Source organism: Suillus discolor, assembly GCF_016758755.1.
Source record: "Suillus discolor strain FC423 chromosome Unknown F5147scaffold_110, whole genome shotgun sequence".
Classification (NCBI taxonomy): Eukaryota; Fungi; Basidiomycota; class Agaricomycetes; order Boletales; family Suillaceae; genus Suillus; species Suillus discolor.
The window spans coordinates 110,213-128,807 of NW_024541357.1; the positions used below are offsets into that span (position 1 = coordinate 110,213).

General features: G+C 44.5%; 4 protein-coding genes across 4 annotated transcripts; 3 read left to right on the forward strand and 1 right to left on the reverse strand.

The window, feature by feature from the left end:
- Positions 1-2,188: 2,188 nt before the first annotated feature.
- On the reverse strand, positions 2,189-4,482 carry F5147DRAFT_658385 (uncharacterized protein; the record flags this gene model as incomplete). The annotated part of the gene is made up of 12 exons (XM_041434435.1): positions 2,189-2,387; positions 2,443-2,486; positions 2,652-2,843; positions 2,892-3,047; positions 3,099-3,178; positions 3,219-3,725; positions 3,820-3,832; positions 3,855-3,938; positions 3,988-4,098; positions 4,144-4,230; positions 4,342-4,412; positions 4,470-4,482. 12 exons carry the CDS (start codon positions 4,480-4,482, stop codon positions 2,189-2,191), a joined length of 1,557 nt encoding a protein of 518 aa, XP_041285975.1.
- A 7,107-nt stretch (positions 4,483-11,589) lies between these two features.
- F5147DRAFT_780591 (uncharacterized protein) lies at positions 11,590-12,230 on the forward strand (the record flags this gene model as incomplete). Its single annotated transcript, XM_041442483.1, has 4 exons — positions 11,590-11,754; positions 11,806-11,965; positions 12,019-12,069; positions 12,118-12,230. 4 exons carry the CDS (start codon positions 11,590-11,592, stop codon positions 12,228-12,230), a joined length of 489 nt encoding a protein of 162 aa, XP_041285976.1.
- A 1,313-nt stretch (positions 12,231-13,543) lies between these two features.
- Positions 13,544-16,570, forward strand: F5147DRAFT_748332 (uncharacterized protein; the record flags this gene model as incomplete). The annotated part of the gene is made up of 9 exons (XM_041440057.1): positions 13,544-13,563; positions 13,619-13,678; positions 13,713-13,763; positions 15,487-15,562; positions 15,644-15,795; positions 15,889-15,922; positions 16,042-16,197; positions 16,249-16,394; positions 16,447-16,570. The coding sequence occupies 9 exons, from the start codon at positions 13,544-13,546 to the stop codon at positions 16,568-16,570; spliced, it is 819 nt and encodes a 272-aa protein (XP_041285977.1).
- A 1,313-nt stretch (positions 16,571-17,883) lies between these two features.
- Positions 17,884-18,261, forward strand: F5147DRAFT_556802 (uncharacterized protein; the record flags this gene model as incomplete). Its single annotated transcript, XM_041430519.1, has 1 exon — positions 17,884-18,261. A coding segment is annotated over one exon (378 nt), but the record flags the coding sequence as incomplete, so codon positions are not given.
- Between the last annotated feature and the right edge of the window lie 334 nt (positions 18,262-18,595).

Sequence of the window (18,595 nt, forward strand, 5' to 3'; positions counted from 1 at the left end):
CATGGTTCACATGATGTGATTTTTTATTTTTTATTCACACCATTTTATTATAATAGCCCCACTAGGAACAACCCTGAACGTGAACCATGTATATAATTAGCAAACACGCTGCAATGCTGATTTGACTAATTTAGTCATGATAACAGTATATAACACTAATACATGATAACGCCGTAGAACAAGTGCAGATGTGTCACCAGAAGGAAAATTAGATGAGCATTGTACTACTAGTTACTGGATATCGGATGATGTGTTCTATATTTAGCACAGAAGTAGTACTGGGTATAAAGCTGCAAAGCAAAGCAAATGGTAGTTCTAGTTGTAGCTCATAAATGATATGGTACATGTGATGATTGGCAAAGATGGTACAGATTGGCCGAGTCAGTCAGTCCGTCAGTAATGACTGGCGAAGATGGTAGTACAGATGGGCCGAGTCAGTGAGTCCGTCAGTGATGACTGGCGAAGCTTTGAAGATCCAATTGGCTATAGCTAAAAAAAAGTTGCTGGATGCTTGACATTTTGAATGAAGACATGCGCTTACCCAAAGTGTTGACTTCACTGTATTTGCCGCTGCACAGAGCTTTTCAACTACCGCGGCCTGATGCAGATGATGGTGGGATGGCCGCGTAACGACCGATTGGGTAAACTGCTGCATAATTCGAGTAAGCCGCCGGAAGCATTATGCTACGCGGTCTTACCGAATTCAACCACTTATCTACTTCCATCTGATGCGTATCTGTCACTTACTCAGAGGCAGTCATACAATTTTACGTTACTTACCACTACTTTTCCATCTTTCACTAGCAACGGTCCATGAGCACCTGTATGTGGTATGCGAGCCATTTATATGTTTGTATGATGTGCGGGGGATCAGCAGAATTGATTCAGGGGTGTGGTACCTTAAGATCGCCCGAAGTAGTTGAGTTTGTTGAGTTGTCGTAATCAGATCTTATAATGCTGTGGCAAATAAAGATAAACAATTCGATATTTGCCTAATTAGGCTGTGTGAGAAATTAGTTGGACGACGTCGACCGTCATCTCAAAATTGCTAGTCATCATTCTACTTGGTGCAATCATCCTTAGCCTGGTATGTTGGGACATCCTGAGCAACTTCATCCAGGAGAAGGTGGTGTTTTGGGATACTGCTGTCTTACTTGGTGCATTACTCCATTTTCCCCTTATTTCTGGGCTCTGAATCTCTCCTCTTCGCCTGACTACACCCTCAAGAACCTGCCAGTGCCCTAGCTTATAGCCTCCACAGAACTCTCCTTTCACCTAACTGCACCCTCCAGCGCCCACTTTATTTTGCTATCGCTCACACCAACTATCCCATATCCAACCTTCCGCTGTCTTTTGATGCTTCATGTCCAACTGCAAGTACTCGAGTCCTCCATATTCTACATCATCTCATGCCCTTACCCTAGTAAACTCGAGGCCTTCTTCAAGCAACCTGCCCAGCAGCTCTACAATGTCATTCTCGTAGTCACTCTTACGTCTCGTGCTGCCATTCTTGGTCACATTTGTTCGGGCAAGTCAAGTTTCAAAAAGGTTCGTATCGTCCACTACTAGCAACTTCTTACTGATGCATAACAGTATTCGAAGTAGATACCTGTGAGGCTCAGCGCTTCTGTCTCTTGTGCCTCTCCCACATGCCGCGACCGCCCTGTACACCTGCGCATGCGGTGTGCCGCAGCTTTCCTTGGCCCACTGCACCCTCCTCCTGTTACCAAATTACACACTCTCTTGCACTGATAGCATTAATTTCCTCTTGACCTCTTGTCTCGAATTCTCATTTCGCTAAAGACGTCAAAACAGACCAAACAGATTTCATGCGGCTAATTTTTTGTTCTCTATTCACATATATCTATTTCTTTGTTGTCAATCCTCACTGGGATTCATACCTTGAATGTAGATAATATCTGGTGTACCACTATATCCAATAACATGACATGGCAGTGCACTGATAGATGCTATCAAACAAAGTGGTGCTCAAGTCCATCAAGCCCCCTATGATCAAGTGTGATCATCACAGCTCATCTCAGCGGTGCACTGAATAGCACGTTGTTGAATACATCGATGACGATCATACATTGCTTAGCGTGTGAGTAATTAGTACATATCCTACATCTCGTGCGACAAATGAATGGGAGTATCATACACCTATGCGAACCGATCAACATTCCCAAAGTCAGAGGAAGCATCTATCGTCGATTATCTCCGTCATCCTCGCATAATGGATGGATGTGAACTCTGCATAGGGAAGATCAGGTAAATTGACCTCCACCTGCTTGATGGGACTACAATCTGCTACAGTTCTCGCTCGTTTCTCATACGCGGACACTTTAGGGGCTTGGATCTTGGGGTCCATGGGCAACACATTCGGAGCCCTGAATGTCGATATGCATCAAAAACCAATGCAGAGATCATGAAAAGAACACTGACCTTAGGAATGTCAACCCAACCATTGTCTTCATAAATGTGGGATACTACTTTGGGTTTGCATACATATGCGTAATGGCAGTTAGGATGATACAATACATGGCACCTGGTTTGCAGCCACAGGTCTTCAGGGGTTGCCCAAGATGAAATGTATGGTAAATCTGATACAGCGATGACTTCACCACTACAAGCAACAACTAAGAAACACTTACTATGGTTAGCAAAGTCGCAGCAAAACATTTTGCTAATGCCAAGTTCTCCCCTCGAACTTCTTGAGGAAAAAGGTCAGCGAACCTGCCATCGTGGGTACCCTCAGCCAAGCCGATCACAGTGTGGAACGTTGCCATCCACATGAGTTCCCCGAACATATGCAGTTCCACAAGTTCAGCAATAGCTTGTTCGATCTAGGTCACCATAAGTCATGATGATATCACATTGGCCTTGCCACTTACATCCTGTTGGTCACTTGAGTTAAAAGAATCAAATAATGCTTTGATCCTCGCCTCCTGTTCTTGAACTGTACCACCACCAGAGAAGTTGTCGAGTCTGATGCATCCCCGGACTACCTTACACATATCTGACAGTCTATTCTCGATGGTACTGGAAAACTGCCCAGAATGTTTGTCAGTGAATGAGAATAAGATGAGAGGAAAGCATACAAGCAAATGAATGACCTCCCATCCGATGGATGTTCCCTTGGGAAAATGTGCAACTGCATGCTGTAAGATTACTGACCATGCTATGAAAAATGTCTCATGGAATCAAGGAAAGGTGCTCACCCGGTTCGTTGACCAATTCTTGCAATGTTGTTTGATCATGAGCTATTGCGCTCAAGAAGCAATTGGTGAGTATGACACGTTGTTCCTTCTCTGTGGTGGTGAATGGGTTCCCCAAGCCAAGCCAGAAAGCACCGTAGAGAAAATACTTCGTTAAATAAATTGGGCATCTCCAACAAGTGCTGTTCATCGTGGCTTTGATTGCCGACCTGTCATCGTTATTAATCGCAATGTTGATGCCTGTCCATCTCAACGCGTCATGAAACACTGTCGTGACTGTAGGAGCGAGCTGCCCAAATAATTTGTCATCCATTTCTGTGTCTTGTGGAGGGATGACTGAATCTTCAGCGTAACCAAGTGAAGCTACGGTATAGTCTTCCTGCTCATATCCATAATCGAAGTCACCAGACAAAGCTGGCCCACCAACTGATAGGAGGGCGGGAGGCGCGAACACAGAAGCCAGTTGGTTGTTTGGTTGAAAGTGGGTGGGAAGAGGTGGCATGTCGGTCGCTATGGGAGGCGGGAAGCCATATGGGAACGGCACCGGGTTGAATTAGATGGTATCGTTCAACTTGCTGAGCTATGGAAATGAAAATCAGCCTACAGAACACTGCACACTAGCATGAAGGTAAAACTCACTTGCCACACTGGAATGATCATGCCTGCCCCGTTTGGCCGGCAAAATTGGGTGTCAATAGCCCGAAGGAAATCACCGTCACCAAACTATGTTCATCCTGTCAGGGTGTTATTTCCAATTTGATGTAGCTCTCACCTGCTTTTCGTATACTGTATGAAACAGTGTTTCATCATGGTGAGGAATTGCGAGTGTGCCGACTACGGGTAGAACACCGTCTAAACTGTTGACCGACATGTAATCTGGACACTACAGAATGATAAAATGAAGTGACTGATTTTGAAGATGGCTCACATATATCGGAGAGACCTGACGGTAGTTGTGCGCCAGATAAGCACTGAGGATAAAACATTCTGGGCCGTTGAAATCAACGAAAGGGTGCTGAAATGATAAGTTAGATATAAACAACAGGGTGGATAGATGAGGCGAACTTGGGCATTCTGGAAAAAAGGCATCAGCGGATATCACACGCATTATAAGAAGTCGGCATACAGGTGGTGGTATAACCTGTAGTACACGACCCAACTGAGGTGTGTACAGATAAACTGGAGCAGTGGGCTGTACTATTACCCTCAAGTCACATCAGCGAAAAGGGCATCAGTGAGATTGAGTCAACTCACGATGTATATCCATGGAAAAAGGTGGTGTACTTTGAGGGACTGACGAGGAAATTCCTCGGTTTTAAATAGGCAGATGCATGGTAGAGATTGTAGCCAACTGCTTGACGCTTGAGATGGGTAAATCACGATAGCTAGGCAGAATGGAGTAAGGTTGTGCTAGAGATCAAAATGACTGAAGTGAAGGTCGCACTATGGGCCAGATCGGTATCAAGGCTGCACCAGGAATCGGAAATGATTGAATTACGCGCTTAACAAAATTAAATTCGGTAGCTGACAGCGCCAGAATGACTGATAATGCACCAGAAATTACTGATGGCCAGCTGAATGCGCCAGGATTTGATGATAGCATACTGACCATAATAGATAAATTAACGAGGCTGGCTGAAGGCACCAGCAACGAGTGTGACTTGTGAAGGAAGAATCAGATTTGTGTCCATCGTGACATTACTGAATGTATGCTAGGCTAGTTTTCGTAATCAAAGGCATGGTCAGTACTAAACATTTCGTCGAGAGCATCAATTAGTGACTCTGTGCTTCCATTTTGCTCCTGTTGAAAATGGTTCAACTCCTCGACAGCAATATGCTCACCCTCTTCACCCTCCTCACCATCGTCAGGAGCTTCCCCGTTGGTGGTGTCCCAGAGGCCTTCTTCTCTTTCTGGATATCCATGTCCCATTTGCATTGTTGGAAGGTGAGGTGCCCCTTGAGTTGAACAAAGGTATTTTTCTGTGTCGTGGGAGTACACATGCCCAACTCCAAGTCCAAAGTGGAAGCACATTAGCGTGTCTCGATCGACAAAGCTAGACAGTTGAATTATCAGTAAATATGACCCAAAACGAATAGGAATACTTACCTGTTGATGTAAAACTTGTGCCAATCGTATTTATCTCTCGCAAGAGGAGAAATTCCGTGTTCCGTGGGATCGCGTTGTCCATGGGAGAAGGCCGGTATTATGTGGCATGCCCGAAGAACAACACCCGGGTCTACAAAGCCAAATGCATTCTCATCTGCCAGGGGCATGAAACGAACACGGCCTGAGGTATGTGTCTCCCATGAGTGAATGCGTACGGATTCGTACCATCGAACAAAAAGGAATTCCAATCGGTGGGATTCATATACGTTCCCCACACGAACAATATTGACATGATGGATGCTGAGGACTTTGGCATAACAATAATTGTCATTATTGTCAGTTTGATCCTCATGATGTTTGAGCATCATAATGTTGCAATGAGGCGTCCTTGGATTGACAATGTCTTGCGCCCTCCTAACATTGTAAGTAGTAAAATTGAATTTGGCAATGTTGTGATGATAGATTCTGTTACGTTTGAATAGAATGGTGTCATGTTCTTGGTTGAGACAAGCTGACTTGTCCCCTGGATTGAGGCGATCAATAATATGGACTTTTAATCGGGAAAAGAAGTCCTGGGGCACGGCTTAGAATAATGTCTATCAAGTGAGAAGTCACTTACCTTCATAGCAGGGTCATGTGCGTGGCTGCGGAGGTAGTGACCAATATCATCATAATTCTTCTCGCTTTGGCCGATATAATGATGTACTTCGGGGTCGTTTGTCATTTCATTCACCTCTGTATGGAAGTCTTTTCGTTGTTGCCATTGCTTGATGCGGCGCAAACGTGTCTGGCGACACTCGATCTGAGTTAGCTGGCGAACGAAGGCCTTTCAATCAGTACGACAATATCTGCCTTTTGACGTACGATGCTCTAGTTCTCCCTAATAAGAAATTAATTCAGGGTAAGGAAGAGCAGCGAGCCATGACATACTGGTTCGGTGCTGTATGAATCCGTTGTTCCAAAATGACGGATGGAGGCTACGTAATCTCCGAGTGCGTGAAACTTGTAAGTTCGAAAATTAAACGACTTTTTCCTTCGCAGCTGCTTTGGCACAGGTATGTCCTGGGACTGCTCCAGACTCGCTTTTCTTTTTCCTTTACTGATGGCACCTGGCTCAGATTGTGGAGCCGCAGTCACTTGCCCGACATTATTCACCTTGCCTGTCTCTACCCGTTTGGCCACATCCTTTGCCTGTCGACGAGATCGTGCGTCGACTTCACGATCGAGTTCTTGGGTATGATATGCAGAGCAAACTTTCGCTTTAAACTCACGAAATTGTTCGCCAAGATCCGTTGTCTGTTGGTTGAGAATTTCTAGGGTGAGGTCGGAGTGCATGCAAAGTTTCGCCAATCCATGCCAGTGGGCCATGACGAAAAGAAGATCCATAAGAATTTTGTTGTGATGATCTGGAAGCAGACCATCGAAAACAGGGATTGAACACTTGAAACAAAATTAGTTGGCGAAGACATGGGAGTTTTCCGAATACATACTTGTAAAAGGTCTTCGAAGTTACGAGCAGCCAAGTTGGACATATCAGGAAGTGTTTGCAGAGAATCTCCTGATGGTCGCTGAGCCGAATGGGGGGACCTGCCTGTACCTATCAACAGCCAATTGATTGTTAGCTTATCAAGTGATACTGAAAGATAAAAATTTGGTGCACCTCTTATCAAGCTCATGGATCAGGTCCTTGTTGAAGGTGCAAAGAATTCTTAGCAAGTGTATCAAAAGTATACGCCATACTCCAAGTTCAGACTCGTGCAGCAGATCCACCACGAGCGCGACAAACACATTGAATCCAAAAGAACCGAGGCAATCCGAAAAAGTGTTCTAATGAAGTGTTAGTAAAAGCGAGCAAAAAGTTGATGGTCATGCTCACAGAGGTTGGTACCCATGATTCAGGCTTCAAAAGCGACTCGACAGCTGTGCTGTCAACACTGTAATTCTTTTTGTAGATGAAGCCGCGTGCTGTTTTAACCAGCTGGCTCCTCGAGTGATCAGAATGTGCAAGAGTCGTACGCTGCTGCCTATCGCGAAACATTCCTAAATTGTTAAGTCGTCCCGTTGGTATGACACATTGTGGGCAAGGACAACCTCCCAGCTGCCGGATAGTTGCGACAAGTACCCTGGTTTTCATAAGTTGCAAATCGAACAAATGATGTCAATGACTCACTTCTCAGGGTAATCCGCAGAATAGGTGGATATTCGCGGGTAAAACCTATGTTTGATGCTGTCACAACAGAGGATCACAATGCCGTGTTCGTATGCGTGTAAAAACTCAGGATCGAGTAAAACCTTCCATTGAGCTTGAATAATTCCTGGTGGCAATGTGTTGTACATTCCCGGCCAACTCCTTTGCCATGGGTGTAAGTACCTACGAAATCCTTGAATGATTCCAGGAAGCTGCCAGACATCAGTTTCATTACAGGATAAGAAAGTAATTTGGGACCTTACCTTTTGAAAGTACGCCACATGATTACCTAGATTGCACGATGGTTTACACCAGCGATACTTCGATTCATTCCCAAAATACATATATATTGGCCACAGTTTCGTGCTTGCTGAAAGTTGTCAGGTGTGTAGCATCGGACCAGAACATGAGTGCGACAACCACCCGGGGTAAATCGCATCCTGGCTCTGCAGGTGACCCCTGAAGTTTTCATGTGCGCATCCATAAATGCCTGGAGAAGTGTATAACTTCGCCCTTGAATATTTACTTCACGTGGAAGATGGTTGGCGCTCCACCGAAGTTGGTAAGGCTCATAATGAAAAAGTTTGTTGTCCTGCGGATTTGCGAGTTTTTCCCGAATAACAGAAACAAGAGACCGATGGTAAAGGTCTGTAGCGACATACGGTTGAGCGTTTGGCTGAGCTGTGGTATGAGAAAAAGGGACTTCAATCGTGACTTGTGTTTTACGCCAACCCGCATCCGCATCCTCCCATTCGCCACTTTCGTCTTCATCAATGCTCACACCTAATTGCGAGTTAATCTTATCCCATGGCATAGCTCACACATCATGAGGGTCAAAATCTGGACTTCCGATTGGGGTAGGGATCAAATGAGATGTCGCGAGGTTCAGCAGGGACTTCCTGTTCTGTTGGATGAGCAGATGGAATAGAGCAGATATCTCGGAGATTTGTGACTTCTTTGGGGTCATGAGATGGGGGAGTTGCTGAGAAAAATTGGCGTACTAGCCCGAACACATTTCTCACTGTACAGAAAGGAGGATCCCGTATACATGTACGAACAGTAGACACATTGGTGGAACTTGCAGGTGGATTACATTCCTGTTGTTGGGTAGTCTGATTGCAGGGAACAGTCGGAGGAGGTTGTGGAAGTACATCATCGTGCTGTCTATAGCATCGTGGCATGGGTACGCCAACATGTCGACTCCTTCATTGCGCTAGGGATGACCCCTCGTCTGTCTCCATGGGTGCCGGGCTGATAATGACATCAGATACTGAGTTGGGTGCGTTGTGCAAGGAAGAATCTGCACACGATGCTGCAGGGGGGGGAGACATTGCGGACGGCATTGAAGGATTATTAGAAGGCTGTCTGCCACCATTTTCATCAACTCGAGCCCGTTTTGCGGAGCCTAGGAGGTTTTTGGCCTTAGATAAAGCAGATAACAAACGTTTCTTGCCCTTTGTGCACGAACATTGATGTTTGGTATACGTGTTCTCCTGCATAAACTCATGGGCGCAGGTGCATCTGAAAGGATTTCGACTGGACGATAATCCTACCTGGTCCATTATGGGGAGGCCTGAAGGAATTCTATAGTTGAACTCAATGTTAAAGAATCAGAATAAAGGGACTCACTGGCGTTTCCATACAGAACAAGCTTTGAGCCAGCGAGATCTGGCCCGACTCGCCATCAGATCCATAGTCCCAAGTTCCCACATTCAATGGCGCCAGTATAGCCTAGCACCAAAGGCTCGTGATGATGTTTTATGTACATGGCCCAAAAACCGAACTTGAAGCCTCGTATAAGTAGGGGGAGATCTCATCCTTGCTGCACCAAGTGACCCAATGGAACCGCTGTCTTCACCTTCCTCCACTATCACTGCCCCACCTGACTGTCATGAAAATGCTCGACAGTTAGCAAAAATGATTGCAGAAGCCATGAGCTGCCGCTTCGCGCTGTTGCACTATGACAGTGCCTCAAAATTGATGGTCAAATGGTGCTGGTGAGATGTCCATTGATTAATGTGCGAATTTAGAACAATAACTTGCGCAAAATGACGCAGGCCAGCTGATGGCAAGGGGAAGAAGATTCCACCATCCAGATTAGAGAAGCACTGACAAGAATACAATTTTAAATATCTATGCTGCTTGTGCGCAGATGGAGGAGAAAAAGAAGCATACATTGAAGCGGCAATGTGCACTTGGTGGAGTAGAAGCGTGAGAACAGCTTATTGGACAGTAAAGTGTGCATCATATAGATGCGGATACCAAGGTCAGTGGCCTTCTTGCACAACAAGATATCACACTAACCTTTAGCACCCAGTGAAGATGAACGCGCACTTCCAGCAAGAGCCTTTGGCCGCCTTCCAGTACCCGCAAAGAGGTACGATTTGCTTCACTGCTTCATCAGTCTCACTAATGGATTGCAAAGTAATGAAATCGTTAGCATTCCAAATGAAACAACCTTACAGGAGCAAACGGACTTGTTAAACAAACTTACCTCGTCTACTGACGATGGAATTAGTGCAGGAGAGTTTCGTACCCTGTTCAAAAGTTGCAAAAAGTGCAAATGCATAGGACTGAGGCCGGCGATGAACCACCATGTCTGTTCAGGAGTGCAGAAGGGACGAAGACATTCAAGTTCAACCACTCAGATTACTACATAATCAATCATCAGTCTCAGTACTAGCAGGGAATTCGAATATGTTGTGACTTTCAAAATTTAGGTGGAGTGAAAAAATATAGCGCGGAGTTCAAACATCTGTACTTTGGTCTCTGCACCGCCTAAAGTATCAAAATAATGTCCAGACTCCAGATCAACGCAGATCAACAGCAGCATGCCACTAACGTCTCTCTTCCCTCTGCTGTGTGAAGTGTAATATGAAAGTGATCAAGGACCATAATCAACACTCAAGTTTTCCTTGTCGAGGTCGTATACCTGGGCGTTAACACACAGCCCATGGACGAACTTGAAGAGGGTGAGTTATATATTAAGTACACTCCGCATTTGATCATCATAAAACAGGAGAATTGTTAGAAAGCTATTGAGTGTGCGTGTGACCGTTGGACTATTTGCCGGAAGAGACAATGCAAGTAGTAACAATCAGTTACATCTTGAAGCTGATCAGCTCGATCTGCGGTCTTATTCAGGTCATCCAGTCCCATTCTTGTAATCGATGTGAGTGGAAATTACCTCCAATGCAGGTGGATTTCCTTCTCTGACTTTTGCTACTATTGACGCCCAGTATGCAGACAGTTTATTTTTTCGGGCCTCTGCGACTGGTACAGATACTTATCACCTCGGGCCTGATGGTAATCATTCCTCCTTCATACCAGATCATATTGGCTGGCGTTGTTCGCCAGCTTTGCATTTACTTTATGTAGAACAAAGATAAGATCCAGTACCTCATTGGGATTTGGTCTCCGCTACAAATAGCTTGGATACTGACCTGATTATCTACCTACATTTTTCCCCACAATGTCAACCTGTCTTACAAATTCAACTTTGCAGCTGTTCGACGACTCGACTGCTTGTATAGACATTTTAAAATTTCAAACTTACTAGGCATTGGACTCCTGGACGCTTACATAGGACTCATAGCAAATGACAAGGCGAGTTAAGCGATAATTTCGCATTCAACTTCACTTCCTGACCGTTTTGTAAAGCTCCAGGCTGATTTAAGGGTTCTTTTGTTTTACTGAAAGATCGGGTCTACACTGGTGATATTTGGGAAATCATCAGGGAACGCACCATAGAAGCGAAGCAAGAGGAAATACTACGACAGCACCAGAGTATCTGTGCGGATGAGCCGAGGGGGAAAAGGCATGTGGTGCTGGAGCATCATCTCATGGAGGAGAGAAAGAAACGAAGTCAAATGGAAGTGTCTTTGTATAGCCGGGCCATCGAACATTTGCAACAGAACTGGATTCGTGAGCTCCTCCAGCTTTGATGCATGATTTCAGTAGTCTGAACCATATCGCTACAAGCAGTTCATCATAAGCCATGTTCACTTTGTCATGGCACCAGCTCTACTTCAACCTTGAGACACACTTATTCCCGCCTACCTTTAACTTGTTCAGCAGCTATGCGTGAAAAATGTGAAGCTTGGTTGAAGAGACGAGATGCCTACCCTCTTGCAGATGTGGAACCTTCGATGAACATTTGCTCTTTTCTGGATTGCTTTACCCTGAATCCAGCTTTCGAATTCACTACTTCACACAGAGATGGGCACACATCCACCATTTCCAATGTTAGTATTGCAGTTAATTTCATGTCGTCTGTTCTCACTGTTACCTCGAAGTGTGTCGGATCCTTATTACCCATGTTGAGCACATGGGTCACCGACGATGTCCAAGAGGTGTTCTACAGTGCATTGCATGCAGAACAAGCCTGTCAGACAGAGTTACTGTCATGGCCACTTCCTGGTCCTACTTGCCCCCGCAACATTGGGTTGGAATTGGGTACCTTGAAGGCAAAGATGTGCTGTGCTCAAGCTGAGACATACCTTTATCAGTAGCTATTGGAAAGGCCCGTGAATCAGACTCAGACTTGCGTGATGATACTCGTTGGCGTGATTCGATCATGAGTTACTCACCAACTGATATCTACGCAGGCGCATCGCCGTCTTCCAAACGATGTATTCCACCACCTCTCACAGACGAAATGTGTTCCTATGACCATGACATAGACAATGATCGGGAGGACTCTGAGGCCTTCGAGGTTTAGCAATGGCATCATTTACCTGGTCGTAGTGGTGGCTTCAATCTTTACACATATTTATGACTGATATATGGACTAGTTGGTTAATGCTAGCAGTAGTACCAACCGTGTAAAACAGTATACCTAAACTCTTAATTGGAGGGTCTGAGGCCAAAATTGGATCATTTGTTCTACTACTGATTACGATTACATTGCCTTGATGTCGCCCTTACTTATTACTAGTAGTCTCATTCAAATCTAGGTCTGTGTCTTTTCAACATCTATTATCATGCAGCTAATTGTCCAGGCCTCAGGGCTCACAAGTTCACTTCACCTGCCAGTGCCACGCTACCATGGATTTCCATGGGAACACATTGCTACGATGTTTCTGCATCCCATTCATCTTCGACATCGCCTGAATAGGATGATCAGAAGTTATTGGAGGTGAGAGCAAATCGGATTTACTTTGGATAGGAGAAGGTGTATCCCACGTCATCTGACGTGGAGAACAAGTATCAATCCCAGGTGGTGCATACTCTTCCAATACCATTGCCCGGTAATTTTGCTCTAACCAACGAACTCTGTACTTTTGACATAGTTCTCCCAACATCAAACAACCTAATTCCGCCACATTTGCAGTCGCTCTTTGAGGCTAGCCATCGACTCCTCCTCGCTTGTCTCATGCTCTCTTACCAGCAGGAAGGGAGTCTGATTCAGGTGGCAGTTGTCGTTAAACTACATCACTGGCCAATAATGAGCCTTGAGACGATTAATGATCGCATTGACGAACCTTACACCATGACTGGCGACTTCCTCCTCTCTTCCATCAGTGTTACCCGCTATCTCATTCCTAACAAAGGGTAGGGCATTCAAGTCAGCGATCCCGTTCGCAAACGGTGAGTCACATCAACTTGACACTTACGGTTAAGTTCAAGTTAGTGTCATGACCTTGCAGCTTGAAATTTGGACCCAAGGATTGTTGCATTTTGGTGAGCTAGAGGCTAGAGCAAGAAGGACCATGTCAAGCTTTTATCTCTTATGATAATATACCGCGCTCTCTCGGTTCTCCTCAAAACCTCCTCCAAAAAAAAATGTGACCAGGCCGATCTTTCGGCATCAGTTTGTGCATATCCGTCACCCACTGGCGCAGCCTGCCAGTCCATCACTGGCGCCTGCCTCTGGTAGGTTCCATATATATATCACTTACGGTAGGCTGTGAATAAAAAGCTAGTTTCAGATTGGCGATACATGGACTACCTTTATTGCTCTCTAGCACTCATGACTGCAAGATGATGCCACTTTCTAGCGTTTCAAGGAGACACGGCTCGTCAGCCCTCCAAATGGCGCCCAGAAAAAAAGTGTAAGCTGTCTCCAACATTCACCACTGGTTTCGCTTCACTCATTCTGTCAATTAGCTCAACGACTGATCCGCTTGTCTCACACAGACGGCACTTTGGTCGGACAGTGTTTGCGCTGTGGCAATTACCCATCCCTCCTCACCAATGGTAGTCTGAGATTGGAACAAATGGAAGATACACCGCTGGAAAACTTCCCTGCTGAGTAAAAGAATACTTATATTTCTATCCCCTCGTTGACTGTGACGTTGTCTTCTTAGATAGATGATCTATAGATAAACACCTACAAAATCAAAAATCTCTCCACGGTCAGCTGATTCAGACAATACCAATGACTGATAACGTGGTTGTTCGTGGGGTGGCTGTTTACACTTCCCCAAGCTATGTTAAGACAAAAGTACTTCTTGTGAGGTCAGTAGCAATACCAGTCAATCACAACAGTATGGATGCAATAGAAAATAAAATAAACAGAATGTAGTCCAGCCCAAGCAGTATGGTGATGACAAAAGAAATTGATTCACTCCAATGGTATAGGGCAGTGTTATAGAGAACAGAGAAAAGTCAGCCCAACAGTATGGTACTGATAAAAAAAGAAATAGATTGATAAGGGAAACCCTTCCTTCAGTAACAATGCTTCTTGTAATAAATTTACTACAGAAAGTTGTGCGAAATTATAGCAATCACCCCCTCAGCACAAACAGGTAGAATCAAAGGTCAGGACTAATCAGTGATCAGTAGAACTCTTAGTTCACTATTGAACCTGCTGCCAAGGAACTCACGATGAGTATTAAACAGAATCAGGAACGGACGTCCTTGGATTTCAGTACCAAGTCCCCTATTCAACAACTAAAGTCTAGCAGACACCCTGGCTCGTATCACTACTCAGATGAGTGAGGTCAGCGTCACTATCAACTTCTGAAGTCTTCTCACTAAGCGGTGCTTAGATGGACGTACAGACAACACAAAGATCTTGAAAACCATTCAGACCAAACACTGAGACATGCTGAACTGACAGAAAGAGCAAATGAAAAGAAAGAAACAGAAAAGCACGAGAGAAGGAAAGAAAAGAAGAGACTAGAGGTTCACCAGTAAATCAAAGAAAAAGTTTGCTCACTGTTGAGCACAGTGAGCTCAAGATATTTCACGGTTGTTGACGATGAGCTAAAGGTTTGCTGGATGTTGCTTACAATGACCTCTCAGTTGATTGCTTAACAGCTCTTGTCACTGTTGTTGATACTGATCACACTTCACACTCAAATTTATTTTGTGGGCTTTAAAAGTTCCCTATGTATGCATATTTTTATTGGCAAAAAGTGGGGTCTTATATAGATAAATTATGGTGGCTGTGTTACTATTTCCCACATTCTAAGGGGAATAGGCTTAGTCAGATTGTACCAATACTTTACTGTAGTCATGTGCTTTATAATTTGTGTCATCAAGCTTTAGTCATCTCAAAAGGTTGCTTTGTCCTGATTTGGTTTAGGAGCATAGGTCACCTGACTGTTAGAGTCATAGAACTTAGTATCATGTGACAAATATTAAGTAACGGAGTATGTATTTGTTGGTGTCTTGTTATGATGTTACTTTATTGACCGTAGAAATGACGCGAGCCGTGTATTTAGAGTGTTAAGAAAGTTCCCACAAGGCAACTTATTATGCAGAACTATTTTACACTGTTACTTGACATGTGTGGGATTCAGTCTGAGTCATTGTTATTGCTGACTAAGCAGAATTGACCACAAATTAAATATACAAGAATATTCAGCCTATCTGAGTCTGTCTGAGAAATGAAAATACTATCTGAACTGCAGTCTGAACCATAAAGTAAGGAAGATTGTTCATAATGGATTATCTAGGGGTATCGGGCTCATGGGAGAGCATTAGTCATCATGCACCGAACCGGTTGGTGCAGGTCAACATATTGTTAGAGAGCGGCGGGAACATCATGTCTTTGAGCAGCTTTTGGAATCTTATCCAGGTCTTCTGGAACGATTAAAAAAACGGGTCTGAGGAGGAGATTCTTCACGTTGGAGAACTGGTACGTCGCTTTTTTTCATGGTCAGAGTTCTTACTTATGATTTATAGATCGGCAAGGGAGCTGCTGGTGCCAGAGGTGATGACACGAAAACATTGAAGTCTGCGGTCCTTGATTGGATCACTCCGAAAGGAGAAGCTATCCAGCCTCCTCTACATAGGAACTCGAAGGTCGATCGTGGATTTAATCACGAACTTACAGGGTTTCTACTTTGGGATTGGATTGGAACGACTTACAGTACGTTCTGATTAAATGCATACTCGGTCTACTAATTATTTTCGCACTTTGCGGATAGGACCAAAATGAACCTACGAAGTGGCGAACTATGGGTCTGTGGCGATCAATGGCCCATTTTTTATACGCCCACTATACTTACAACACTGAAGATCCGTGGAGCGGCCTTCTTAGAAGCCGTTTACTTGTCTATGTGGGTGTCATCTTTTCAAAGTTTCTCTGCTGTATGGTACTCCACCAGGCTTACAAACACGTGTTCACGTCTCCAAGTTCGGTCGAGAAGGAGCCGAAAGCTACGCGATCCGGAAACGCCTGCCTCCATGGCATGACCTCTGTCACTATCGCCTCCATTGCTTATATCGCAACACAAGTTTGTTGAGTGCGATTCTCCTGTATGTAGACAATTTTGACATGACTGAAGGTCCGGTTTGCTCTGAGCTCCTCCTCGGTGTTCTCAAGGACCGATATGACTACAGATTCAGAGACCTTTTACCACAGTCTTCTTGACCTCCTTAAAGATCCTGAAGAGTCCAAGGAAGTTCACGAGCTATTGACATGGTGGAATCGGTATGTTATCACCTTCATTGTGTTGCAGATAGGCTCATATTGACATACTCAGCCAAATATTTCCCACTTCTTCGGCTGCCAAGCGCCCTATTAGTGCCAACAGTGCGTTGTCGAAGATTCGACAAAGACACCTTGCTTTGAAACAATCCTCAATTTCGAACGTAGCCACTTCATAGCCTTCATTTGAGCGTGTTCTATGTAGTAGATAAAATTGCAATCTAATACCAGCCTGTTTTTGGCTCTCGCAACAAACGTACCTGCTGAATCAAATGATCTCAAGCCACGCCCCAACACCATTGGCTCAATTCAGTTGATACCGCTGTTAAATTATAGGTCGTTGTCGTGTTGTAAGCATCGTGTTCTCGTGTACAGTATTGATCCATGCGAGCAAGATCTGCAAGTCAAAAACTGCTGCTAAATTTCTGCGTGTGTTTGGATGAGCGAAAATTACAGGCTGAGATTGAATGAGATGATCAGACATTGACTTTATGACGGTAGAAGGAACCACGTTACCAATGACCAGCACCTGGGCACCTTTCGCAGCTGTCTGCATTGCAATCTAGTATTGGTGCACTCATTCAGGTATGACGGAGTCAGATAGAGTTTGCTGAGAACAGATGCGGCCTCACCCACCTTAGATGTGATGGCCATACTTCAGCATCTAGGTGACGGGGGACACCGCACTATCATTGTTCCGAAATATTGAACTACAGGTAGCTCTAATCCAAAGTTGAAAAGCTTTAACTGCCTCCGGCATTTGGGGAGAGTTTACGGACAACAAAATAACTCCCTAGCTTTGCATATGGTAGTAATATCTCATAGAAGTTGGATGACATGGTACTACACTACCGCTCGTCGCCTGCATTGTGTGCTCGACAGATCTGAACGATGCCAGACTAGCATTGCAACCTCTTGCCTAAAGTCAGCGCCAATGGAGTTCTGGTGGGAAATTCAATGATAAACTTGGTTTACAAATGATCATCACACTGATATGGATTGGTACTGTGTTGTAGACACTCGGCGCCCTTGCACAATAGGTGGTGTTGGTCCAGCACAGTCCAGCCATATAAAATTTTATTGAATGCTGGCATCTGTTCAGAGATTGCAGATGGAATAAAAACAGTCAAAGGTTGCATACTATTTCCAGTGCAGAGCAGAATTGTAGTATAATGCCGCTGATCCTCAACTAGGCAATAGTGGTCACTCTGAACATATCAATCATCCCTTGCCACCGTTGATAGGTATTGCAATACCGTCGCAAGCTGGCACGTGATTGCAAATGGGCTGCCACCTTTGAGCCGTTGGTGGGTTTCATCCAACTAAGTCCAGGTATGCAAAGCTTTTTCATGCGAGGTATAATTTTGATACATATTACGCAAATTTTAAATCAGATATAGCTGTCTAAGAGTTTATCATCTGCAGGTCAGTTACCTGATGTTGTCTCAGTTGAGTCCAGATGAGAAGATAGCATTCAGTTTACTGAAAAAATGTTAATACTATTGCAGTTAGAATTCCTGGCTCTGAAGCCTCCAAAAATTTTGTCCGCAATGAAATACGGAGTTACTTCAGTTACTTTGGTCTGCCACATCTTTTTTTTACTTTCAATCCCAGTGCCGCTCACAGTCCCATTTTTCAGGTAATGTATGGTGACAGTTCTGTGGACCTTACCAGTCATTTCCCTCGGTTGATTGCTGGCCGCGAGCATGCACTTCGCCTAGCACATGACCCTGTTGCTGCTGCAGATTTTTTCGAGTTTTCTTGGAGATGTTGTTTTGAATACCTTTTGGGATGGGATTTCAAAGCTGGGAAGTCTAGTGCAGCAGGTGGTCTCTTTGGTCATATATGTGCTTTCTATGGATCATCTGAATATACTGAGCGTGGTTCTCTGCATGGGCACTACCTTTTATGGTTAGATGGTGCAGCCAATTCTTCTGAGATCCATGCAAAGCTACATGACGAAGCTTATCAGAAACAATTTTTTGTGTTTTTCGAAGACATCATCTTCCATCATCTACCAGATGTTGAGGTAAAAACTGACCCCAAATTTGATCCTCATGTGGAGAGACCACCATGCCCTCCGACCCCAAATCCTCTACATATTTTCGCATCCAATGAAATTGCAGAGTGGAATTCAGTCTTCCTTATGCAAGTCAAGCAATGTGGTGAGGCCTTCAACGCCACACTTGTTGTTAGTGTTGCCG